Source organism: Cydia fagiglandana, chromosome 3 (genome assembly GCF_963556715.1).
Source record: "Cydia fagiglandana chromosome 3, ilCydFagi1.1, whole genome shotgun sequence".
Lineage (NCBI taxonomy): Eukaryota > Metazoa > Arthropoda > Insecta > Lepidoptera > Tortricidae > Cydia > Cydia fagiglandana.
In genome coordinates, this window is record NC_085934.1 from 17,306,414 (window position 1) to 17,333,848 (window position 27,435).

Consider the following 27,435-nt stretch of genomic DNA (forward strand, 5'->3'; position numbering starts at 1 on the left):
GATAATTTAAGCGTCCAGGTCATCCCGCCATCTCCGTCTAGACCTACCAGATCCTCGCCCATCTTGTAGGATCTATAACATGGTTATTTTGGTCTACCTCTGAACGATTATAACGGTAGAAATACTGTTTGCATTATATGTGAGAAGATTGTCAAAAGAAAATTATTTATTATCATACAGGTGGCCGCTACATCGTGGCTGGCAGCAGAGGCGACGTTCTCGTGGTGCGTGACGCTAGACCCGACGACACCAGTTCGTACTCCTGCGAAGCTCAACACACGTTGACGGGAGAGAAAAGACGGAGCTCCTCTGCTTTATTGGCTGTTTCACGTGAGTTCCCAAATATTAAAATTATATAGAAATTTTAAGACCTAAACCTCAAAACCACTGTCCCTTGGCTAAAACCCCTGACAACATTTTTTACATTGTTCTTTATTTTTTGTCCTAAGTTAGGTTACTTATAACATGAATATTAAACATAAAAATATAAACACATTATAATTATAAAAAACCTAACCTAGGGTGCCGCCAGCAGTGGGGCAAGGCCCAAGCTACCGGTGGTCAGGGCTGCAGTGAGAGGAACCGGCGGCCTATCCGCGCAGTGTCCAAGATCACCGCCTTCTGCATCTGACCCTTGAGAGACATTGTTCTAATTCTTACTAAATATAAACACTGACGTATGTTGTTCCATATAATAATCATTTATTATTTAGCTTAACAAACGCTGCAGCGCTTAAATTTGCTCAAAATTAAAACGATTCCCATATGGGCTATTGCCGAGAATGCCGATTACGTAAACACATTTACTCTTCGCGCTGACGTGTAAACCTGGGCTGCTATGAGTAAAAAGATTTCATGCTTCTCTCCAATTCTCAGTCGTTTTCGTAACAAATCCCTATATTTTCCGTCCAATATTCGCTCGCAATACAAACCTGTTGCTCGATTTCTTTATCCAGCACACTTTGCGGGCTCGTTGGGACCAATTTTACATTTTATCGGCGGTATGGTAACTTGGAGAACACTTAAGTTTGTACTTCGCTCGCTTGCTAGGTATGTTTTTATGATTACCGAGTTATCGATTGAGCCAGTTACGTATATTTCTCTATAAAAGCACTTTAAAACTTTGCAGTTAAGTATACATTCTAAGATCAAAAGTCGGCGTCTTTTATGTGTTCTTGTCACGTTCCGTTCTTAAGGAGATTCTCAGTTATGTAAAATAATATTTTCGATCAACAATTTTTTTAACAAAACAGGAAGTGCTTTCCTTAGCAGAAATAGATGCTCTTATTGTTTACTACAACGGAGCCCAATTCTAATTAGGTAAGCATTTGTTACGATTTTGATCTTGTTTTTAGTCCATGGGCCAGGCAAGATTTCGGTATAATTTGGGGGTACCAAGTTTCCTTTTCACAGCAGTTAGATAGGCTTATTATGATGTTAAAAAACCATGATTGCCATCTTAAAATGGTAGCTAACAAAAATGGCCGCCAATCCAAGATGGCGGATATTGAGTTTTAAGAAATCAACCATAATTCGAGAAATATACGTTCGATTTCGTTGCTGTTTTTTTTTAACCAAAGGTCTATAAGTGAGCTTCAAATTATGTCTATATATTATATCGATAAAGTCAACCATTAATTAGTAATTAAAGAAATATTGAAAATTTTCTCATTTTTTTGTGATCCTTTTTTTTTAATTAAGATTTTACAAAATATCTCGTACATTACAAAAAAGTTTTAAATGAGACGAAATAGTGTATTAAATTATCTTTAATTTGACGTACAATTTGTAAGGGACTGATGACTGAAAACACATGGAAACATGAATTAGGTTTTACTTCCGTTGAAATTCACCGTTGACTGAATTACTGCGTACAGAACAAAAAGCTTCGGATACATGTTGTAGAGTACAAAAATCACGTTTTTAGTATATTTTAATAACTTTAGCAATTGATTATAACAGTAGGCAGTATAGTATATTATGACAGTAGGCAGTATAATTCAATTTTAATGCAGCATTAATAAGGAATTAGTATAATTCAATTTTAATGCAGCATTAATAAGGAATTTCGAGTCTATTCTTATCTTATTGTTTTCGGGCCCTTGCTTGGATACACTTCGACCCCTAGGGATCTTTTGCGCAATTACCCCCTAGAAAAGATTCGTCAACTACTCAAGAGCTTTTCCCACCATATCCATGTGCCGGATGATGGAGCTCATGGTTAGCGTTTACGTCTAGGACTTTACCTTTGGTTCCAGATATCCTGCTCCAAAGTCCTTCATTCTTTGTCTGGCGAGGGCGTGACATTCACAAATTAGGTGTTTTACTGTCTCTCTACGCCACACATACGACAATCAGTGTTGTCAGAGTGTCCCATCTTGTCCAGAATTCCTTTGACCCCGTAATGGCCAGTAAACACCCTTGTTATGATTTGCAGTTGTCTTTTGCTAATTTTCCAAAGCTTTTTGCTCCAACCGGAGTCTACTCCTTGCATAAAGAGCTTTGCGTGCTTTAGACCCGTCAGACTGTTCCATTCTTCCTGATATTTGATCTTAGTATGGTCTTTAACAGCCGTTATGATGGTTCCCTGTGAGAGCCCCACGAATCGTTCCGGACCTATATATATACCTATAAGGTTACTTACAGATCCAGCTCTGGTAAGTTCATCTGCATAATCATTGCCTATGAATCCCTCGTGCCCTGGGATCCATACCAGTTGCACTCTGTTTTGCCTTCCAAGCTGGTTCAGAGCTTGGACGCCATTGTATACCAGTCTAGAGTCCACTAGAGTCTATTACTAAACGACGTGATATAGGTGCCGGATGAAACTATTAACTTAAGTTATATTTTTAAATTTAAAAAAAAAAATCTTTGAGAATCTTTTACGCTGACGGCATCCTCCTCGGAGTAAATATCTATGGAGTAGAGACGCGCACTAATTTCTATCTGAAATATTCTGTCGTTTTTGGCGCGGGGGACGAGGTAACGCACACAAATAATGTTTACACTAATGCATTTTTAGCATGCGTCGCTACACACGCACACGACAAAATTATCAAACACTAGCAAAAACTATATTCACACAAGTACAAGAACAAACACAGACAACCCTGTCCGTGAACGAGATGACGTCAGTTCTAAGTAAACCTAGATAGTGCGAGGGACGCGCCGATAATATTGTCGATAAAATTGACAATGAATTTTAATTTCTGCTTTTATCAATTATAATAATAATACAATATCAAGTCTTTGTACCAGCATATACTAGCACATACTTTCAATTTTTGTATTGTTTAGATGTTATTTCTAATAGTTTGTCAATTTGTTTAGGGCGAATCTTGCAAGCTGATATAGAATGATTTTTTATTATCAGTTCATTAGTTAATATTTTACATGTTGGTTTACTTCTGAAAGCAAATGCAATATACTATCGAGCATGCAGATCTGATGACAAAGATGGAACGCGGCCATAGGATGTCATTGAAGGGATATTGAGTAGGGGATAATTAGTATATATATCGGCGGTAGATCGTAAAATCGGGCTTATCGAGATATTCCTAGGCACATCATGAAACGCCGCCATTTAATAATCTGCCTTTTGCATTTTTTGCCACTGCTAGTGCTGCATTCTATGTGGCATTTGGAGCAGAATGCGTAGGTACTAGGTAGGTACTAAAATCATACGCTACCCAAACACGTACTATAAGTAGGCTGTCAAGCCATTTCAATGGTTATCATTTGGTAAAATTTAGGACATCCTACTTATTTGATATGCCTAAATGTTGAGGTTTGAACGGTATGGCTGGTGGTCATTAATCAGAACATGACATGCCGGCGTTTCATGATCTGTTTAGGAATATCACACCTTGAAGTTAGCACGATATGGCTGGTGGTCACTAGGCAGATGATCATCTGCCTAGGAATATCACTCCTTGAGGTTTGTACGATATGGCTGGTGTTCGCTAGGCATCATTACCATCTGTATATTATTCATTATGTTTATATCGATTTTACCGATATTGGTTTTTATGGTGTCCCATCACTAATATTGCTACGGTGATACCAGAGTAATAAATTAAAAGTGCCTATTTATGGAAAGTGACAGCCGTAAATACCTTAAATTAATAAAATATTTGACATGTTAAATAAAAATATATAGCTGGTCAAGCAAATCTTGTCAGTAAAAAAGGCGCGAAATTCAAATTTTCTATGGGACGATATCTCTTCCCGCCTACATTTTTCCAATTTTGCCGGCTTTTTCTACTGACAAGATCTGCTTGACCAACTATATGTAGAAACTAAAGGAGAAATTAATTTTCAAAAATAGTCTATCGGTAATTTTACGTTATATAGGGGTTGTGCACAAATCACGCGAGATGTTTTCGACTACTTTTTGATCCCCCGTCCCCCTTTTCTTTATTCTTATAGATCTATTTATTTAATTAAATAGATTAGGTTGATATGAAACTAAGGTGTTATATAAAAATAATGTGTTACATAAATTATATGTGACGTCCCACGGGTAAAGGTACCTTATGGGGGTTGGCGCTTACGCTATGCGCCATGCGACGTAAGCGCCGGCCGCCACAAGGTACCTTTTTCCATGGAACGTCACATATAACAAAAGGCAACGCAAATAGGGCATATTACTGCAATGTTCTGCCGCCAGAGTGTAGCACTAAGCTAGCTAGTAAATTTTCTCTTTTCTCTTTATCGCTCAAATATGCAATAGTGATAGAGAGGAGAGAGATTTAGATAACGAAATTTAAATTTTCTTGTTCCGCGGCGGACCCCCAGATTGTGATGGATTGTGGTAGTCGCGCCCCCTACGCAGAGTTTCGCATAATATTTCCTATTCGAAATCTACTCGTACCTAATTAATATTTAGAAAGCCTTCTTTAGAATTACCCTAAATTAGATCTAATATCATATCACTGGCATCACTGTCAGATTGACAATGTTTTTTAGTTATTTGCAAAGTTAATGCACTATTTGATAATATTTAGATGTAATAGTACTTACATATGATAAGAAACGTGTTCTTTTTGTAGACTAGACGTTCCCGATCTCATTTTGCACGAGAAAACGCTGCAATTCGGCATTTTCTGCTCCTATCATTCCGCTTAGACTGACGTTTGCTGAATGGCGTATGACGTGTGGCAACTAGTTTTATATAACCTCCTTGACCGGCGGCCGCGATATTTTTGCAGAGGGGAACGCCTGGTAATGGCCGCTCCATAGATATTTACTCCGAGGCATCCTCTATTAAGTAAGAAATAAGTTTCGCAAGTAAATAGAGAATTTAGAGATTTTACTCTTGGGTTTATGATAACATGCTTCTGCAGATACAATATTATTCCACCACATCAGCTGATAAAGACTCTCTTGATTGTTCCAAAACTGATGCGATAGTTGCATTTTATTCACATGTGAGGCAAAGTAATCAAATGCAAATTTTGAGTTGTTTTCTTAAGTTTGCTGGTAGAATTGACTTTTAAATGATGATTTTAAATGATAACTACTTAACTAACTATTTTGGCTCAGCGATCCAAAGAGAATCTTGGCCTCCGAAACGAGAGCGTGCCACCTGTCCCGATCCTGCGCAACTTCCTGCCAGTTACTGACGCGAAGCTGAAGCAGATCCGCCGCCACACTTTATTTTAAATGATAAACATTTAATAACATTCATTTTGAATCGATTCGCTTTGATTTTGTTGGATATTTTACAGTTAGTATTTTCCTCGTGTTGGTGTGGTGAAAACCTCGCTACGCTCAAGATTCCATTTTTTAAACCACGAGCGTAGGGAGTCTTTTTGTCTGTAATTTTATTAAAGACGTGATGTTGGTGAAATAGACTCTATATTGACAGTGATATTTCAAAGTAAGTATATACCTAACAATTCATCCGGTAATCGTATATCACGTCGTTTAGTAATAACTCCTTATTAATGCCGCATTAAATAACAATGCCCAAGATTGTGCGTCTTTTAGGGCCTCTCGCCACATATTATACACATATCTAAAGTAGTTCACTTTATTTGTAGCCGAACACATTTTCACTGAAGACATTTCTATTTATACCGAATAAATACCAGTTTTTACTTGGAACAAATCAAAACCAATATTACTATCATACTACTATTCAGGGCTCGGAAGCGGTATTAAAATACCTATTAATATCGTTTTAAAACCTAATTATATCATTCATCATGGAAGGCAAACTACATAATTACCTACTTCTAACCGGTAAGAAGTGGAACGGAATTTTATGGTTCGCGGGGAACAGTATAACACCGGTTACGGTTACTGTCGGCTTTCGGAGACTCTCAGTTAACCTCGTTGTCATATGTAAAAGAGATTTTCTAGGTTACTTCGACATTTTTAATTTAATCGGTTTTAAGTTCTACAAAAACGTAAGGCGAACGGTATCTCAATAGAAGAGTTCTTTAACTGGTAACCGAAACGAAATCCTTTTCGTTCTCGGGTTTATGAACGAAACCGGTTTGAAAAATAAAACGGTTTCCGAGCCCTGCTACTATTATTATAAATTATTAAAATATACTAAAAATATCATTTTTGTTCTCTACAACTTCTATCTGACGCTTTTTGTTCTATAGGTACGCAGTTCAATGAAGAAATTACTATTTCAATCGAATACTAGTTTTTACCTAATCAATTTTACTAACAGGTCTAACGCGATATAATTTCACTATTAAAATAATAAACCTTTTTCCGACGTTTCAGCGAATAATGAAATTTAACCCCCTTAGACCCGTTAGGAACATTAATAAATTTAATTAAGTAGGTACTTATACAAAACGCGAGAGTTTAAAGTAGTTTTTACTTGTAAAAAAGAAAACCATTATTACTATTATTATAAATTATTGCTATTATTATTAAACTATACTAAAAACATGATTTTTGTACTCTACAACTTATATCTGAAGCTTTTTGTTAGAAGTACGCAGTTATTTAGTCAACGCGTTGCAACGGTGAATTTCAAGGGAAGTAAAATTAAATTCACGTTTCCATGTGTATTCAGTCACCAATCCCATACAAATTATACTTCAAATTACAGCTAATTTAACACACTATTTTGTCTCATTTAAAACTTTTTTTGTAATGTACGAGATATTTTGTAAAAAATCATTTAAAAAAAAAGTATCACAAAGAAATTAGAAAATTTACAATATTTCTTTAATTACTAATTAACGGTTGACTTCATCGATATAATATATAGACATAATTTTAAGCTCTCATATAGAGCTTTTGTTTAAAAAAAATTGCAATGAAATCGGACTAATACTTCTCGAGTTAGGGTTGATGTTTTAAACTCAATATCCGCCATCTTGGATTGGCGGCCATTTTTGTTAGCTACCATTTTGAGATGGCAATCATGGTTTTTTAACATCATAATAAGCCTATCTAACTGCTGTGAAAAGGAAACCTGGTACCCCCAATTTATACCATTTTCAAAAATTTGACCAGCTGGCCCATGGACTATTTGACACGACCAAGAAATCAGTCTCATACTGGCCAATCCGATTGTCTGACATAAGAATGATATCTGTATTTCGGTCGTACTTGCTTGCGCATGTTTTGGCCATCAGCGAGACCCTTGATAGCTAAATTACATTTTTCAGATATCGTTCTAATGTCAGTGTACGTGTGTGTGTCAGTAGAATTGATATTGTGTAAAAATCGTGAAAGCTTAAATCAGAGTTCTAGACGTACTTATGTCGTAAAGGGGCCCACAGATTACCAGTTCGCCGGACGATATCAGCCTGTCAGTTGTTCGGAACTGTCACTTTTTACGTTTAACCTTTTGGACGCCAATGACCGATATATCCGCACCGCAGGTCCAACGCGAAAGACCGATTAATCGGTCACAGACCGCAGAGCAACAAAGACCTACGTGCATATGGATAAAGTTCAATTTCAGTTTTGACAGTATGGCGTCGAAAAGGTTAACTGGCAGGCCGATATTGTCCGGCGAACTGGTAATCAGTGGGGCCCTTGAGACTGTAAGTAAAGTCATGTATTTGTGAACAGATCCCTCCGGAAGCATGGCACCACGAATGTTGATGATATCAGAGGATGAGACCGTCGTGCAGGGAGGAGATATTCGACTAGTATGCTGCGCTATTGGAAGCCCACCTCCTACATACAGGTATATTTAAATTCAGATGTCTGCGAGTAAAATTCTTTCCCCTAGATATATTTTACTGTGTCACTCAGCGTTTTGCTTATGTGCAAAGTGGGCGCAAAGATACCTAAAATATGTATATATGTACATATTATGATTGCCGTCTCCGTATCAAAAAATTGACCATTTTCACTCATCCACTCAAACATAATGTCAAAAGTGACATCTTTTCAAATAAAAACAATAAATAATGTAGTATTCCACGTACCATAAAAACAGGTACCTAACTATAGTCCACAACTTACAACTGTGGTCCAAATTCAAGTTCCAGTAAAATTTTAATTTTTCATATTATATTGAATATATAATAATAGAAAGAGCATTAGTGTATCTAAGCTCCTAAATAAATGTACTTAGGTAACGAGTAGGTAAAAATCATAAGAGCTCGTTAAGAACCAACGTTAAAAACTGGACCATATTTTACGGTATCGTCGAATCGGGCCGAGCTTCTTTTGAGTATTGCACAAATGGAATTGTTAATTTTTAACGTTCCAATTTTGTGACTTCATAAAAAGATAGCACTTTTGATGAGTTTTATTCAAATTGAAATTATAATTTAATCAATTTCCGACTGAGTTCTTCCATAGATGTATTTATGTGGATCGGAAATAAATTGATTTCCGTAAGAAGGCGAGTTTAATTAAGCATCTGTTCGATGGGCCACTCAATTAATTCAACCAATGTTGACAATAATTCGACAGTCTCAATTGTATTTGCCTGCTTGTCGGTGTTCTGTGTAAATAATAGTTTATTGTACACCAATATTGAGAATTAAAACAACACTTCCCTGCCTGATAAATGATAAATAAATATAGCTTTTTTGTTCCATACTACAGAAAACAAATTAAAAACACGTTGTCGAATACTCAGTGGCGGATTTGCAGTGTGCCTTACCGTCCTAGGCCCAGGCCCTATACTAACTAGTAACTACTAGCTGCCCCTTTCTCAGCACCAATTTATAGGCCGCCGCCTTGCTGCCTCCCCTATCTTGCCGCTCTAGGCCCGGGCCAACTGAGTCTTAGGGCAAATCCGTCCCTGCGAATACTATGTGTTAAAATTAACCATTCCTTTTTTCGAAAACTACTAAAACTGACAGAAAGTTTAGTGTCATAATTAGTGTCATAAAGAAAGTAAACATTAACGCACTACAGAGATGAACAAAGTCAATAAGAAAAAAACTTGATGATAAACATAGCCAAGACGTCCTCTACTCGAAAAGTTTTCCCCTTCCTAGCTTCCTGGAATTTCCTAAACAATCGTTCGTGTGATGGTTTTATCAAATGGTTGTCATTAAATAATATTTTTTCTCCAGCTGGTTCCGTCACAGCAACGGCCGTCTCAGCCCCGTGTCCAACAGCATCCGTATATCCGTGTCCGATCAAGTCCTGATTATTCGTCGGGCTCAGCCGGCGGACGCCGGTGTGTGGACTTGCCGTGCCCACAATCAGTACGGAGAACAGAGACGTGACGCTCGATTGACGGTCCGAGCAAGACTGGTGGCTTCTGTACATCCTCAGCTACAGGTACTGTTTCATTCTGAATACATCTTCAGTATCATCACAGTATAAATAATAGTACTAGGTACAGAAGATTCACTCTCTAACAAAACGCGTCTGTTACGATTAGGACAGATATGACCGCTAGGTGGCGCAAGCGCCACGCGCAGCCTATGGCTAGCTACCAAAATTAGTGTGGGACGGATGGTACTTGTTTGTTGCGACGCGACGAAATCGCGACGTGAGCCACGCCTGGTATCATCATCATCATCAAACGAGCAGACGAATGATACTACAAGATAGCAATGGGTAGAAATACATAATAATTAATATATTTGGCGCTAGTTACAGCTAGTTGGCGCTAGTTAAAGATTTGGACAGAATACATAAAGATGCTTACTTCGGTATTTAGTCAGTACCAAACAAGTTAATCTCAATAAGTAAAGTTTGCTGGACCTGAATTTCGAAACATTCTAGACGACCTATTTAAATTTAGTAAAGGACGAATAAATACCCTCGGAAACTTGGCTGTTTTGTTGACCTTTCGTGAGATAAAAGTTTAGGCGTTTTGAGTTACTGTAATTTTATAAAAAAGTGCTGTTGAAAATATCTAAAGACGTTCCAGAAAATACAGGATTATGAGAATAGATGTTGCTAAAAAGATTTTGATACGGTAACTTCTTTAAAATTCTACTGTTCTACAGTTTCTACGTTACTACAGCTAGTTTTAAAGCGGAGCTGATTTTGATAAATAAGTCAATAGTTTTCTTTTTTAAGGTGTAGATTACATAGACTACATGACTTACCGACTCATGAGAGGAAGATGTTCTTTATGAAATTAATGGTCTAACTAAGTACTTACAGGTTTTTAAGCTTTCTCAGATGTTGGTTGGTCATTGCCAATATCTGAGAAAGATTAAAAACCTGTAAGTACTTAGACATAGTATCGTAATAAATGACACTGCTAATACTATTTTCCAGTATTTAAACTGCTGTATTGCAAAGCGAATAACGCTAGTTAACAAGGCACAGGGCTCAGCCGGTCGGCAAAATGCGAGTTACCGTGGTTCAGTTAACGTCAAAGGTTCGGCCTATGGACCCTTTTCGCATAGTGGATCGAACAGAAGCGCTGATAATTAGGTAACTGCGTCATTTACATTATTTCTTGAATGCTGTAGTTAAGTATATTATGTGATTATTCCTTCACCTATAAGTAACTAATAAGGGCAGATACGTGTTTAACTACTCTTCTTTAAAACGCAATTTTAATGTTTATACTAACTAGCTCTTATCGATCTGATATATTGTAAATAGTGTTGTTCATCTTCACTATTGAAAAATGGTGATTGCTAAATACGTAGTAGGTAAGATTACAAACTGAGAAAAAAATTCAAAATCAGGATAATTTATTTATCTGTAATTTGGATAATTTATTTATATTAAGGAATACATTAGATGAACATCACGTACTTATTACAATACATACACATATACAGTAAACTTTTCCGAAACTCGTGATAAAAATATAAAGCGTTCGAACACACTAAATTCAGATCACAACCCCCATCGTCTCGGGAAAATTGAAAAATAAATATTCAGAACGCATTCTTAGCCGAAAGACACATCCGACCGATGTCATATGCTCGTCGGCAGAATATCCAGCAATTCGCCAGTAAAATTTCAGAGTTTTTTACTACATTGACATACAGCGCATTTTCGTATGGTACAAATATGCTGTTGAGTGTGTAATGTGGACTGACACCTGACGAATACGACTCGAATACGAGATGAGGGGAAGTGAACTGTAACACCGCAAAGTAAGGTTGCGAATAATATAGATGGAGAATTGTGAGGCGGCACAAGGTATGAAAGGACGCTTAGATCAGCTTTTGTGGGATTTTTACAATAGATTCATATCGTAAATAAAGGTTTGAACACCTGTGTAGATGATGAAATCGATGAAGACGTCTGCATATATGAAAACATTTATATATTTGCAGATCTGCTTGTGCTCGTGCGTCATTTTTTTATTTTATTTAAGTGCCGATTTATAAATACTAAATGAATTTTCGTTTAAAAAAAGACTGCTGAAAGACTGAAGTAGAAGAAAAAGTCCAGGACGATATAACAATAAATAATAACATGGGGTATCATAAACATAATACATAAGCATTAAGCAATGCATAAAGAATGGAGCAATCCATTGCAATGTGGTATGATACTTAAGTACTTTGAGTTTTGATTAATTACCTATGTAAATGAATATAGTAAAACAATATTTAAATACTTAAGACGATTTTTAAGATGTATCACGAAACAGACCTTATTTAAGTTAGGTAGGTACACCTGTTAGTAATTACCTTGTTGTTTTATCAAAATATCTACGAGACTTGGAAGTTCCTTCATTTCGCCGACCTTGTTCTAAGGTCGTAAGTTCGTTAAAAGTTCTTGACGCGATTCAAACTCCTAATTAATTGGAATTAATTAGGTACATGTGAGCTCATTCATTAAAATCTACTTTCCGTTACTTTAAATAAGAACAAAAAACTTGTTAAATAAAATGACAATATGACTTTGGTTTTTACATTTGTTTGAAATAAATATACGTTCCCTTGACTTTTTCGTCATGCGCGTCTTCTATCATCTGTAAAAATACCTATAATACATTTGAAACAATGGACTGGATGGACCTATTCGATATCATTTTAATTAATTAATTATGAATATATACCCGCCTTGAATATATTATTATAAAGTTTTGTGGTTGTCGTGATAATTGAACTTTTCGTTCTTTTTTAGTAGCCCTGTACTAAGATCGATTATTACGAAAACCACGAAATTATTACTATGAAATTCAATTTCATAATGTGTCCATGCAATTTTGCAGCTCGCTGTACAATAAGGTACCTAAAGTTGGACCAAGAAAAGTCTGCAGCGATTTTGATAGCCCACGTAGTGCAAGTGTTATTCATACGTCATAATTTCTATCAAAATCGCTGCAGACTTTTCTCGATCTGACTTTGTCAAAATGTTAACACATTGGACCAACCCGTCCAGTAGTTACGTCACGTCCTGGCAGCTGAATAATGCATGGTGCGCGCCGATCGCCTGTCAAACCCTGCTTTTGTTTGTGCCCGAGATGGCCCAGTGATTGGCTCGAGTTGGACTAGTCGTTGTAATGAGATTTGTTTTCCGATTGATTGATTGTATCTCTAATTGTGTTATGTAGTTTTTTTTGGACGAAAGAACAAGTACTTTACCACTTCTCAGTTAAAATACCTGAAGTAACTAGCATGTGTTCTATTTAAAACGAATGTTAAAATTTGACCATGGGTCACTCCCGTGATAAATCAGGTTGTATTTATATTGGATACAATATTAAAACTAAAGTTAAAACTAGAAATAAAATAAAAATACAAACTATAAAATATACTTACCTACAAAAAACCAAACTTATTGATTTATTAACATTTATTCAGCAAATAGGTCACAAGGGAACTTTTACATAACGTAACGTTATTTGAGCCAAAATATTAACATCTAATAATCCATTTTCGAACTTATTTATTATCAATAGCGATAAGACCGATCATCCTGGTGCGGTCCGGTACCTAGATATCCTATCTAATTTCTACTCCTTTTACTAACTTAGAATATTTACTCGTATACTAACCTAACCTAACCTATACATACATTTCTCCTTATTTAGCAATTTAATAAAAGCGATACAATAATCGAAGCGCCTATCTATAAACTTAAACTCACAAAGTAAAATGAGTATGAAAATGTTTATCCACTTTGAAACACCAGAGTTTATCTATTATACTAATAGACGATATGATCAAACAAACTTCGACATCTTAAAAAGTTTAGCATAATATTAAAGTTTCCACTGCACAAAGTTTGGTTTCCTTAGCAAGCGACCCGCATCGCATCGCCTATATGATATAACAGTTACTGAGAATGGATATATCGTAATATTATCTAACAAAGTTGAGAAAAACTGTTTCTGTGAATCTCAAAGAGTTACCAAAATTCAAAATGAAGACAAAACTGTAAAACCATATAAAACTTCACAAAAATATCTGAAAGACGTCGATTTTTCCGTTTCGATTCACACATTCATACGGCGCGATTCGGGAAATGAATTAGAGATTCACTAGATATGAAATAGTAAAGATATGTGACGTTCCACGGCAAAAGGTACCATTGCCCAGCCTGAATACTGGAGCGGCGTTAATAATAGGGTAAGCGCCAGCCGCCATAAGGTACCTTTTGCAGTGGAACGTCACAAATCTTAGCTATTTCAAATCTAGTGAATCTCTAATTAATTTCCCGAATCGCGCCGGTAGTAAATAGTATGCTATTTATATCTCTGGTCATGCTGAAAGAAAATGGAATTTAGTTTGACTAGTAGAGCTGTGCGAGGTACTTGCCTATCTACATATATCTTCAGTAAAATGCCAGGATGTAGTGGACAGAAAAATGTAAGCCGCCTGAAACGGAAACGCTTAACACATTACTTAATAATATTTAATTTTCTCGCAAACATTATCGGAACTTGTGTTCAGCTTTCAAGAGTGCCTCAACGTCTGTTATTGCTTCCAGGTGGCTAACTCCGGGAGCTCAGTGATGTTCAACTGTTCTGTGGAGGGCGAGGCGCGAGTGCGTTGGCTGCACGACGGCGTGCCCGTGGGAGGGGGGGAGCGGACGCTGCGCGTGCATGGCGTCGTGCGCGCGCACAGAGGGATGTACCAGTGCGTGGCGGAGCGGGACATGGACAGTGCGCAGGCGGCGGCTGAGCTGCGGCTCGGAGGTAGGAAGGGGGTTGAATTGATTTTAGAAATACTCGTATTTTACACATTAAGGTTTCAGTAGAATAGTACCTATACAAAACGGTACATCCTCTAATGTAGTACAATTACCCAAGACTACTATTAAGACGGAAGTAGGTAGCAGTGGCGTAGCGTGACCCAATCTCGTTGTGGGCAAAAACCACATCTGCGAGGTCCCTTTCAATTTTTCCAAGGTAATATAAAGGTTAGCTTTGCGAGGCCCCCCTAAGTGCGAGGCCGTGACCGAATGCCCCAACGCCACTGGTAGGTAGTACTACAAAATCGAAAGGGAACTACCTACTAGTAGATAAAAGTACTCTGTTTAGTTTAAAATACCTATACTATACGTAGGTAAATCTTGTAGACAACATTGATAAAAAGTAAGATGTTAGCTCCCATACTGAATGGCATTTTTATCCATGCATTTTTTCTATAAAATAAACAATATAGGTAGTTTGCGACAGTAAAACACGAAGAGTTAGAAAACCTAATCTGAAAGTTTTTAGAGTCGCCGGAAACAAAGAGGTTTCATTACGAATTAAAATATTCAGCCCTTTGGGACGGCATAAAAAGGCGGGATTAAACGTAACGCCATCACTGTAAAGTGCCCCCTAAGTCTAGTTCCCTTTAATTGATTTTCTTTTCTTGGAAGCTTAGCGTAGAACGGCGAGCTTCATTTGATTTTATGGACACATTACCTTTTACTGTCTCTGGATTTTCGATTTTGGAGCTGTTTAACGCGAGTCGATTTGCAAATGAAGACACGGGTTAAGTGGAATTTGTACGTTCTTTTCAGAAACAATAGTCATATCCACCATTGTCTCGTACAGATAGTCGCCATTAGATATATCGGAGCGGATAGGGTGTTTGAAAATATCTGAACAAAGCCTCTACTGTCAAGACATTAAAGTGCATGTACATATATTATTGACTTTGGCATTTATATTTGATGGTGACAGTATTATCAATATATTCGAATTTGATAAACAACATTTAAGACAAAATTATAAATTATTTAAAGTTGCAAAGGGCTACAAAGTCCACTAGATGTCTCTACCAGCCTGATTCGAACTCAAGTTGCTAAATAAACGACTACCTATGGTTTTAATTTTTATTTGTAAGGATTTTTAATAAGTAATTTTAAATACTTATTCTAAATAAAAAGTTGAAATAAACGACTTGAATCGCATATGTCAGTGCCAAAAGTGACATTTCTTCAAACAAAAACGTAACTTATGACACTCAACTGACATATCCGATCCTTATCGTATCTTTAGTTGATCTTTAGCTAAGTTTAGACGTATCTTAAAGTTCGAATCAGCCGGTACAACGATATTACTCCGTTACCTCTTTATCTTTAGAGAGTTTTGAGATAAGCTCTGTACCCTTGTGCAACCTTGACACGAAACTAAATCAAAGTATCAAACACGTTTCGACGTTCATCAATCACGTCTGAACCTATATTAAATCGTTACTCGACAAAAACCGGCGAGGTCAAAGCGGCAAATAGAAATAGGTATCCTGTTAGTATCGAATCGTTTGCCTTGACTTCAGTTTATTGCTTTGCCTACGTTCGAGGATTTATAGGGCATGTGCTAATTGTTTGGTTTTATGTTGTTTTTCTAATACTTATCAGTGAGTGTTTGGTTTATTATTATTGGGTTTGCCGTAAGCAAAGTCATATGTAACTTAGTATAAGATGAATTAAGTCTAAGGAAAAAACATGCCTCGGAAATCAAGAAAAAGTCTTTCTCGGATAGATTCCGCACACACCTTAAGCCTATGCTCGGCTAGACGGCGTGACGACACCGTTTCATATTTAACAATTTTAACACATGGATATCAGTGAATGAACATGGATCAAAATTATATAAAAATAATAAAATCATTTATTATATACATACATTTTTTTTATATTTTTATACGTTTTCGTTTTGAGTTTTAGTCGTGTGTCGTGATAGATGGCAGTAAATTTACTGTGACTACAAAATTTACTATGACAGGACCCCTCTATAGTATCTATTCTTTTTGGCGTTTGTAATTATTACTGTGACACAAATAATTGCTTGGAATACTTGTGGTACTAGAACGACTTTTTGTTATTTGGCCATGGTGAAAAATAACTTGTCAAAATCATGTCTCTATAAAACCAACAAAACAGGATTTATTTAAGTAAGCATTTAAGTATTACAAGCTCTTTTTAGTTTCACCGGTCCCGTTTGTCTGTCTGTGTGTTTGTCTGTAGTCAAATCTCGCAAGATAAATTTGACCCACTTTCCGCGGTTTCCGATGAAGCTGAAAATCGGGTGACAATGCAATATCAATATCACCATATCATCAAACTCATCTGAAAATGTAGACAGGGGGTGGCCATAGAAACTCTGTGATAAAACAACGCAAACTAATTGAGTAATTGTGTTTGGGTTTAACCACTCACTTGCTTTTGGTAACTGTAGCTACCAGCTGTCACCCTTATTTTATTATAATAATAGAGGTCACTGAAAAATATCAAGCAAGTGAGTGGTTATTAGAATATTCTCTCCATGAATATTTCTCGTAATAGTCTGTGGATAGAATACTACCTACAGTTAGCGATAAAAGCTTGTACCAAAAATGAAATTTTTGCCAAAAAATATTTTGTATACATTACAAACCAGTAATATTAAAAATTAAATAAGTCACCAATCTTACACGTGTAATTTTCGAAGGATAAAACAGATAGGTAAGATAAGCTACGTCATGTCAAAAACAAGATTTATTTCGCAGAGCCTGTGTAAAAGGTTCCTCACGGGATACCTAAGCATGATTTTGACAATTACAAGATTACAACGGAAAAAATGTTTCAAATCGCGAGATAAATAATATCGGTATGTATTTTAGGTACTACGAGTAAATGTAGGTATACGTTGGTAGAGTCTGATCAGAAAGATAAGAGTCGTGAAATGTATTGGGCTCTATACATTTCACGGCTCTTCTCTTTACGCACAGACTCTAGACCTCACTCATATTGCTCAAATGATAAGAATACTTATTGGAATCGCATAAGGCATTTTCACTAAAAATAAATAATAAACACTACATTTTATTGCAAGTCTACAAAGAGTATTATGTACGAGACCCGGGCCATATATACTCGGTATGAGCCATAGACGAATAAAACACAATTATTTAAAACATGGTCGTGTCTTTTTTTGTGGAACGACGACGACGACGACGTCAGTATCCAATTTTTCGGTGCTATTTTGCCATATGTTAGGATACATTTTTATGTATTACATATTTACCATCTTGCCAATGTGAATATTAAATTTCTGTGTATATCTCGCAGAGACATGCCAAAAATCATTAGTACCTATCAATCAATGGAAGACAGGTCCCAAAACTGTCGAAACAAGTCCCAGGCTTTGTTCGAAATGCGCGTCCCATTTTAGCCCGCACGCAACAAAGGCTTGCATTTGGCATAACCCAGTGCAAAATGAGCCGGGCATTAATTACCCGTCGCGATTGACCGGCTCGCGATTCCACCCGGGTTGGGGCGTTATTGATTAACGCAGCGGCAATAACCGGACAGGCCATGCATCACGTCGCAGTGACAAGTGTTGAGTGGCTCATGTCATGAGAAAAGGCGATGATTATACATACAAAGATTTTTTTTCTTAACGAGCCCTTGTCACAGTTACTTTTGACTTAGGTCAAAATGAAATTGAGCAACTTAACCATTTTCATGAGAGAATTTAGATGCTGATGCTGGGCTGGGACTTCATTAAAATTGTGATAGAATTTGCGGTAATGTAGGAGAACGTTTTGATTTTCAACATTTGCATCAACGGCCTAAGGGTTTAACTATAATCTCACTGTCAATAATTAATTAGTTACAGGAAAACATGTAGCCTGAAAATTTGCTTTGCAATATTTGTTTAATTATGAACAAATATTTAGGTAACATTACATGTAGTATCACTGATATAAAGTTGAATTAGGCTTTATTAATCACGATAACCATATTCGTTATGAAATACGATTCTACTACGGCTGGCTTATGTTATAAAAAAAAATACAATTGCTTCCAGAGGCACAAGCAAAAAGCCGCAAGAAGCCGAAGAAAAAAAAAATACGAACATGATTTGTTTCTTTTAAAGATAATATTTATTGTAAATGCACATACCTACCTACTGGATTCCTAAGATTCCCAACTAAGTATAACAAAAGAACGTAATTTGCTCTCTATGTCAACGTAATATAATTATGGTATTTATTTGATATGAGGCCGTATTTCTGTTTATCATGATCAGGTATAACAAAACATTTCCTGTTTCCGCCTTCAGATTCTCGTTACAATTAAATTGACAACATTCCCACAATACAAGCACATTTCAAAATACCATCTTTATCTTGCAAGAGTTGCAAGCAATGCTCGCTAACAGAAATAAACAAGCAAGTTGAAAGGAACCATTACACTGAAAGGGGTAGTCAACAATTACGCAATTAGCCCATCGGGTGGAATATTTTGTTATTAATATAAAGCTAACAATGTAGCGAAGTTGGCGCTGCGCCAAATATACGTAAACGGTTCAAGTAACAAGATAGGCAATGTAGACAGGCTTTTCAGGAAACTTTATTATATATTATGGTTTTACCGTGATACCGCTTTTAATTTCTTAAGTATTATTTTAGATTAAATACCAAATTATTAGCGTTGTTTAACTTTGACAATAAAACATTAATTTATAATACTAATTAATTTTAGTAATTTATTAATCTCAGTAGGTAATTGTTTTATCTGAAATAAAGTATTTTTAATTTAACATCTAATATTATGCCTCCTGTTTTTTAGTTCGATACGTATAAGTAACAGGCATGTGTGTTTTTATTAATATACCATCTCAAATAGAAATCAGCGCATCGTAGACACTTACACACGATGTGATTAATTTCTTGACTCGCAAGTTCACATTAGCAATACATTTAAAGCTTTATGTATTTACAAAGTGTCGTACTGCCTTTAATATGGTTTTGTTAACACATTTAACATTTCTGGATACCGTGAACGCTATGTAAATAATTTAAAATAAAACAAAAGGTACTGTATTGTTAAGACGCATTTCTCAGTGACATTCTTAATCCTGCTTCAGCTTGTGACATACGCCACACAGTAAAGTATCGCCTGTCGCAGCGTCCGGCGTCAGGCCGTGTAATAAAGACCTCACGACCGCTGCCCGAGCGCAATTTAGGACCCCATAACTTGTGTGTCTGCATCTAATTGTTGCAGTGTGTGGTCCTTGAAGACACTCGTAATATACTAATGTATATACGTAATCGGCTTTACGGAATTTTGATATAGTCTAGTGTCATTGTCTATAGGGGAGAGCATGCAAACTATCAGCAAACAAAAAAAATAGTTTTTAAGTAAAACTGACAGTATACATCAACAAATAATTTCAGAAAATATCTCTATGATATGAACACCTCAACATTGTTTGTCGTCTTATTATAAATTAACCAATTTTATCTTCACTAAACATGATTAAATATGAGATGAAAAATCAGCAGACTGAAAAATTCATATTACAAATTTTTATTTACGTATGGAGATGTCTAACACGCGTATTCGGGAAACGAGATAATCACAAGATCTAGAGACGATTTAGAGATCAACCAGAACTACATTAGATATCGACTAGATGTGACTTGGATATCTAAGTCATAACTTGTCGAAATCGTTCAAGAGGACCTCCAGAATCGCGGAAACGTCAAATTTGACATATCTATCTTACAAATATCTTTAAATTATCCATATCGTAACTTGTTGAAGTCTAGTAGAAATCTAACTCATTTTCCGAATCGAGCCGTAACTCGTTATTACAGCTATACTGAAGCTAATCTTAAGAGTAGCTAAGCTACAAACGTGTTCGTATTTTTATTATGAGGTATTTTCGTAACTATCTCGTATCTAAATCGTTGGTGATGTTTGCTCACACTGATTGGAATGTGTTTGGCGCGTGCTGATTTATTTAACAACCCGTTGTTAGCAATCATACTGACATGATATGATTGCTGTCACAACGGAAATATAGAGTAGATAAACACTATATATCACTTAAAATGATGTTGTATCTAAATAATTAACTGTACTTAAGAGTGTTTTTGTATGAATTGAGTTAATGTGATTCATTATTGCAAAGTAAATCAACGCTTAACGTAGTTTATAATGCTGAATAATATATGTAATATACAAACTATCGTATTCGAACTTCAAGATATTCACAAGAGACGACACGTACTAGATCCATTCTAGATACGTTATAGTTTAGATATCAACTAGTTCTCTTTTGCAGCGCAATTCGGGCAACCAATGTCACTTTTACGTTAGATAGAGTAAGATGTCTTCTATTAGATGTGAATTGGATCTCTAAGTCATATCCTGTGGAAATCGTTCAAGAGTATCTCCAGAATCGCGCAAATGTCAAATTTGATAGGTTAGATACATATCGTTATCGTATCTTGGTGATGTCTAAAATATATCTAATAGATGTCTATTTCAAAATCCGAATCGGGCCCAATATCATTCAAGAACATGGGCAAATTTGTAACTGTAATAGGTACTAATGTAATCAATATTTTGTTTTATCCCTTAAATTGGCAAGACATAAAAGTTACAAATAATGTAGTTTTAACTGATAAAAGTGACTAGACATAGTCCAAGCTGCCCTGGAAAAATAGTAAAAAAAATCCAGGTTTTTCAGATTTCCTGAAAACCTATGTACCACACGTGTCACAGTGCCAACTAACCAGTGAAATGCCCTGTCTGGTGAATGTGCCTTGTGTGTACCGTTACCAAGAGCTTAGTAAAACAACAAATCAAAGAAAAATGCACTTTATTACTATGAAATCTTTATAAAAGAAGTGTATTAAAACTCTATTTTTGGTGAAAAAGGCGTGTTGTTTTTGTATTGATTGTACTGATGGTGATAAAGCATTATACATCGAAACAGGAGATGGCAAAACTTCGGTGCATAGGTGGGAAAGCGGTGCAGTAGTTAGTGCATTTTCGTTATCATAATCTACTTCGTCTGAGCTGCTTCCTAGTATGTTTAACCTCTCTAGTGAAGAATTGATGGATGGTGGATCAGAGCTTATGCCTTGATCTGACAGTTCATGAGATTTTAGTAAGTTTGATTCATCTTCAGAATCCGACCCATCATCCGAACATGCATATTAAGGTGTAGGAACCAAAGCCAAGATTTTGTGCGGTCGTGCTAGTTTTAAGCACTGTCGACAAAGAAACACAACAATACTGTATTCATGCCCAAAAATAAACAAAAATTCACAAAACCATGCAATTAATAAACAAAAGTATATTTCGGACAAGTTGGCGATGGAACTCGTAGTACCCGTTCGCAATTTTCTATGTAATTGGCAACGGTACTCCTGTGGTACATACAAATGTTTCGTTTGCCTGACTTTTGAATTAAGAAGGAAACAAGTGATCGTGTAATTATTCGTATAGATTAATATTTCTAAATTAAATTCCACACATGTCAAGTAAAATCAGCACACCAAAAACTTCAAAAAGTTAGTATAACTTTCCGAAGTTGCCGGCAAGTGTTTCCTTCGCGAACTCATTTTGACACTGACAGTTATAACTCAGTGTTGCAAGTGTTATTTATTTTTTCTACTATAAAATATAATACAATTGACGAGTTGCCAGTAAAAACTCTACAAACAAACTTTTAAATCAAGTTCAGTATTTTTTCAAAGTCAACGTATCACGTGAGTCACGTTGCCAATTTAAGGGTTATTATTATTTTTTCGCAGTAGTATTAAAAAACACTACGTCTCATAAAATACATCTAGGGACTCGTAAATAATAATACACTATCCACACTTGCATTTAATTGTACTGTTTTAACGGTCACCTCGTATTCTGTACGGATATGATGGTCGTATTCGTCTACGTGACAGCGTGATAAAACGGTGTCCGTCTCTTTCTATCCCGCAGAGTTAAAAAGTGACAGTTGTTTTATCACGAGGATAAATGTGGATAAAGCGATCCATAATACGCTTGCTGAATGCATAATATGATAGGATACTATCATCCCTACAAAAATATGTCACAAGTGTTATAACAATATAAATTGCTACCTATCCACTCATCAGCAGATTGATCGACAGATTACTCAAAACCTAGCTTGTGTATTTGTTTTCCTCATGGGAACAGTCGGTAAACATTATCGCCGTATGTTACCCCTGCCTAACATCAGTCTTATTGTTTTTCTTTGCCTTTTTCCGGCCATTTACGGCTGGCTTCCCGTTGATGGTTAGCTTAATGTTTGCGCCTATCTCGACTCATTAGGGGATGAACAGGGTTGATATTTATTTATGCCTACGGTTATGTGACTGTAATGATTAATGATAACGGATCTCGGGTTAATAGTATCCGAAATATCATTAATCTATGTATACGTGTGTATGTGCACGTGTATTAAACCTTTAATACGACACAAAACAGGGAGGGTCGCGAGTTCAAACTTCCTTGGCGCTTGATTGATGATACCTAGTTATTCAGACTATTCGGTAACTGGTTTTTTTTCTGTTGTTGACAGTGGTAATTTGATAAAAGATGAAAAAACTTGGGGCTTAAAAATAAAAACATCTGGGAATAACCGGAATTGTAATTTTTCAAGTTAGGTACTATACGAGTATATGTGCTGAACTAACTCTCTGATATGCATATGAATGTATTCTACGAATTATTACAAATACAACTAAGCGTGGTCATCTTTCAACGGTTTCCAAAAAGACACTGAAATAAATTTTGATTTAAAAATGATATTTATTGTCATATCCAAAAGTTGACGCATAAGCCAACTTTAGTATGTAGGTTTAGTACATCTACGCCAAACAATTAATAGCGTACAGCATTGTTGGACACGCCAAGCCGACCTACAACGCTTCTAAGGATTTTTGGCGTTTAAAAGGTTAATTGACAACTATTGTCCACAGACACAGCACCCGAGTTGCATTACACATTCATCGAGCAGGCCTTGCACCCGGGACCGGCGTTGGCAATGCACTGCGCCGCGTCAGGCTCGCCGCCACCGCGGTTCACCTGGCTGCTGGATATGCAGCCTATAGAAGAGCTCAATACACCACAAAGGTAAGTTCTTATGCCGGGGAGCAGTGACTGTAACATTCGCGCACAAAGCCCTTCAATAACGCAAAGGCAAGTTTTGCCACTCCGTCCGGCATTTTGGCCAATGTGATAGGTATGTGCTTTAGACAGGTGCTCAATACACCGCAAATATAAATCGTCCTGTGTTACCATAAATACATTACAGAGATTGCTAGCATGAAATTTGTGGAGTTTAGTAGGCTTACATAGAGATAGAGATATAGAGTTCCACCAGGAAAAGTCAGTACACCAAGAAAAGCGATTTTGATAGCCCTCGCAGTGAGTGTTATTTATACGTTATAATTTCATAGAAGTTTGACGTTTAAAATGACACGTGCACTGCGTAGGCTATCAAAATCGCTGCAGACTTTTCTCGGTCTGACTATATGAGATACGGTCAAGTAGGTAGAATGCTAGTCCCTCTAGTCTGATTGTGAACCTAATACCTAATACTGTGACAAGAAAACAGTCGTATTCTCGTGTTTCTCATCTCGTGTTTTCCCAGCGTTTTTCCACACGGCTCATTGGAGTCTGTGGTCCGCTTGGCATCTAATCCGTTGCCATTTGAAACACTTATTACCACGTTTTCACAATTCCAGAACCATCAGTCAATTCATGAGCGCCAACGGTGACGTGGTCAGCTACCTGAACATCTCGTCGGTACGCCCAGAAGACGGCGGACGGTATACTTGCCGCGCGCACAATTCGCGAGGCGCCGCGGAACATTCCACACGGCTCAATGTTTACGGTAAGTAGATAACAGCAGTGTCTTGCAACGTCAGTTTTCTGCATCTTGCAAATTGTCCATTTGTCCAACTTCGGGACATAAACTCTGTGATTTTATCGGCAGTATGGATCGTCCGTGGAATTATTTTACATTTAAAATGTATATTAAAGAAATATTTAACTGGATTATTCGATGTGAAATATTAAAAATTTTCTAAAATATAGATACATGAGATCAGGAGTATTTACCAAAGAAGATTCGTTAGTGTCTATACTATCTATTGTTATTTTGTTATCCCTTTGACCGCCAAAGATGTCAAATAACGCGCGCGGCTATAGGGAGCGTGCATGAACTATAGGGGGCAGCATAGGAGATGTCAGGTTTCGGCGCGAGGCGTAAATGTGTCGTTTATGCTTCAGATGTAGCCCACAAGATGGCAGAACCTACTATGCACAAGGAAACGTACCGACGAGAACGGTAGATGGTAGCACTTGCTTTGGCAATGTACATGTGCACATATGTTTCCTCGCTCAAGCCACAAGATGGCAGGCCCTCCAACGCGTACGGTCCCTATAGCACAAAATCAACCTACTTCGTGCATTCCAACAGGGTTCACGATGACGTGCCGCATAGACGTGGCGTTCAAAGGTTTAAAGAACTTCGTTAAGGTGAACATAAGACCGCCGTTAACCGCCTAGAGTCAGACTAAGAATAGTCTGCAGCGGATTTGATAGCCCACGCAATGTAAGTGTTATTTTAAACGTCAAAATTCTATGAAATTGTTGCGCATAAATAACGTTTGCACTGCGTGGGCTATCAAATCCGCTGCAGACTTTTTTTGGTCCGACTCTATCAAACTTCCCATTGATCCTAGTTTATTATTAATTTATTCCCTTGTTATTAATAAGCAAATTAAACAACGGCACAGTTTATGGTAAATTATGTTGTAACATATTTCAAGATGTCTTGAAAATGCCGTAAAAACGTCCCAATGCAGATAAATTGTTTTTAAAGCCCGTGGGCTTTAATATCAGTTTTCTAATTTGTTGCTGCCAATTTTGAAGATTAAATAGAATTGATGCTCATATTTCACCGGTTTCATTTTTCTTCGAATCGAAAATAATAGTACCTACTTATAAGGTTCGTGGCAGCAAGTAGTACCTATGTGTGGGATCATATCTCGTCGCATAATAATTGATTGTCATAATGTAATGTTACGCATAAAACTTTTTTCGCATATTTTTTCTCCAGCTGAAACAGAAAGTATTTTCAAAAATATTTTGCATAGGTTGTCTAGAATAGGGTAGGTTAGGTTAGGGTTGTGTTATAATTTTTCAGATATATTAATATTTTCAGCACAATAATAATTATGCGAAATGAGTTTTATGCGTAATATTATATTAGGACAACCAATTATTATGTGACCCAATATGGACCCCCTATGTGTTTTTTTTAAACAACTTGGGGGATTATTTCAGCATTTATAATTTTCTGATGCCAATTGTTGATATTGGGTATATCAACGAACGCTAATCTAAGATTCTTACAACAGAAAAATGTATAAATGTGTATGTAGTACGACATAAAAAAATGTATTAAAGTAATACGTCGTACAAATGAATTGCAATGTTTAGTAGGTACCTACTACTAATTTAAATAATTAGTATATGAAACAAAATAACGCCAAACAATATTACTAGTACTAACGTTTCGATGAATCGTTGTCGATGAAATAATGTTCGATGAAATGTTTGTCGGCAAAACAAGGGTACACCCGCTGCCACATTTTATACGACTGTTTTAACTGTGCAGTAATAAGTGATCTCGCGCCAGCTCTTATGGATCAAACTATATAATACCTTACCTAAATAACTGCAGCGTAAAAACAGATTTAATTCTGCAAATGCCGGTAGCAGTCTTATTAGATTTTTTTTCAGACTGCGCCGATTCTCTCTAAAACTCATTTAAATAGAATTCAGTGTTTAATGTAGACCTCCGTTGGTTTCCAGGTCACCCGTCGATTCGCAGCGTGGGCCCGGTGCGCGTAGTCGCTGGCATGAACACTACAGTCTACTGCCCCTACTCTGGATTTCCAATCAGGTTGATGGAGGTGCATTTGCTTAGTAAACTTATAAGTTTCATTTTATTTCCTTTTACATTTTTAGTCGTTTGTTCTTCAGTTACCCCTTACATATATGTTATCTTTACAGACTTCTCAATCAAGTTAGTAAATTGATCTTGGTATTTTCTTAAATTCATCCCTTTTTTGTATACTAGCGCTGGACTTACCATTTCGCATGTTTAAATAAAAACGAGCGGTGGCGGATTTGCCCTAAGGGTCAGACCCGGGCCTAGGACGGCAAGATGTTAGGGGCGGCAAATTGTGACAAAAGATTCGCTGATGATAACAAGAAATAGGTAACTCAAAATGTAGTCAATATGATGGTTGCTGAGAAAGGAGCGGCTACAGGGCCTGGGGCCTAGGGCGACAAAGACTGCAAATCCTATACCCTATGTTGTAACCCTGTTTTACCCTATAGGTACCTACAGTAGCGACCAAAAGTATTTTGACAATGATAATAACTTTGGTATTGTATGAAACATATTAGTTTTTCCAAATGAATTTTTGATAATTTAATCAATGTCTTAAAAGCTTCTTGAAACACGTAAAAAGCTTCGTTTCATCGAATGAAAATATAAACTTGGCAACAAAAAATGACAATTTACGGGTTCAAAAGTATTTTGACACGGTTCTTTTTTACAATTTTTTTGAGAACAGAGCCGCAGAATTTAAATATTTTGGAAGTAATTACATTTGAATACTTATCTTAATATGCCAAACATAAAGCATATTCGAACGATTTCAAGCAAGCTGGTGCGGCTGCACTTTAGAAAGATAAGTAGCAAGCTGAGGTTTCGCGGACTTTTGGTGTATCACTGCATCTGATTTCTGTCTGGAATAAGCAGTTCAAGGCTCGAAACTGCATCACAAATAAGCA

General features: G+C 36.6%; 1 protein-coding gene across 2 annotated transcripts in view; it reads left to right on the top strand.

Moving 5' to 3' along the window:
• The first annotated feature begins 210 nt into the window (after nucleotides 1-210).
• LOC134680274 (cell adhesion molecule Dscam2-like) overlaps nucleotides 211-27,435 on the top strand; it is a 45,749-nt gene continuing 18,524 nt past the window's right edge. The window contains exons 1-7 of one of the 2 annotated variants that reach the window (XM_063539369.1): nucleotides 211-330; nucleotides 8,053-8,170; nucleotides 9,519-9,729; nucleotides 14,311-14,518; nucleotides 23,541-23,694; nucleotides 24,309-24,457; nucleotides 26,446-26,536. In XM_063539369.1, the coding sequence (XP_063395439.1) occupies nucleotides 8,067-8,170; nucleotides 9,519-9,729; nucleotides 14,311-14,518; nucleotides 23,541-23,694; nucleotides 24,309-24,457; nucleotides 26,446-26,536 (917 nt within the window). In that variant the 5' untranslated portion in view covers nucleotides 211-330; nucleotides 8,053-8,066. Of the gene's footprint in view, nucleotides 331-8,052; nucleotides 8,171-9,518; nucleotides 9,730-14,310; nucleotides 14,519-23,540; nucleotides 23,695-24,308; nucleotides 24,458-26,445; nucleotides 26,547-27,435 lie in introns of those variants that run through there. The other variant, XM_063539370.1, reaches the window with a different exon arrangement.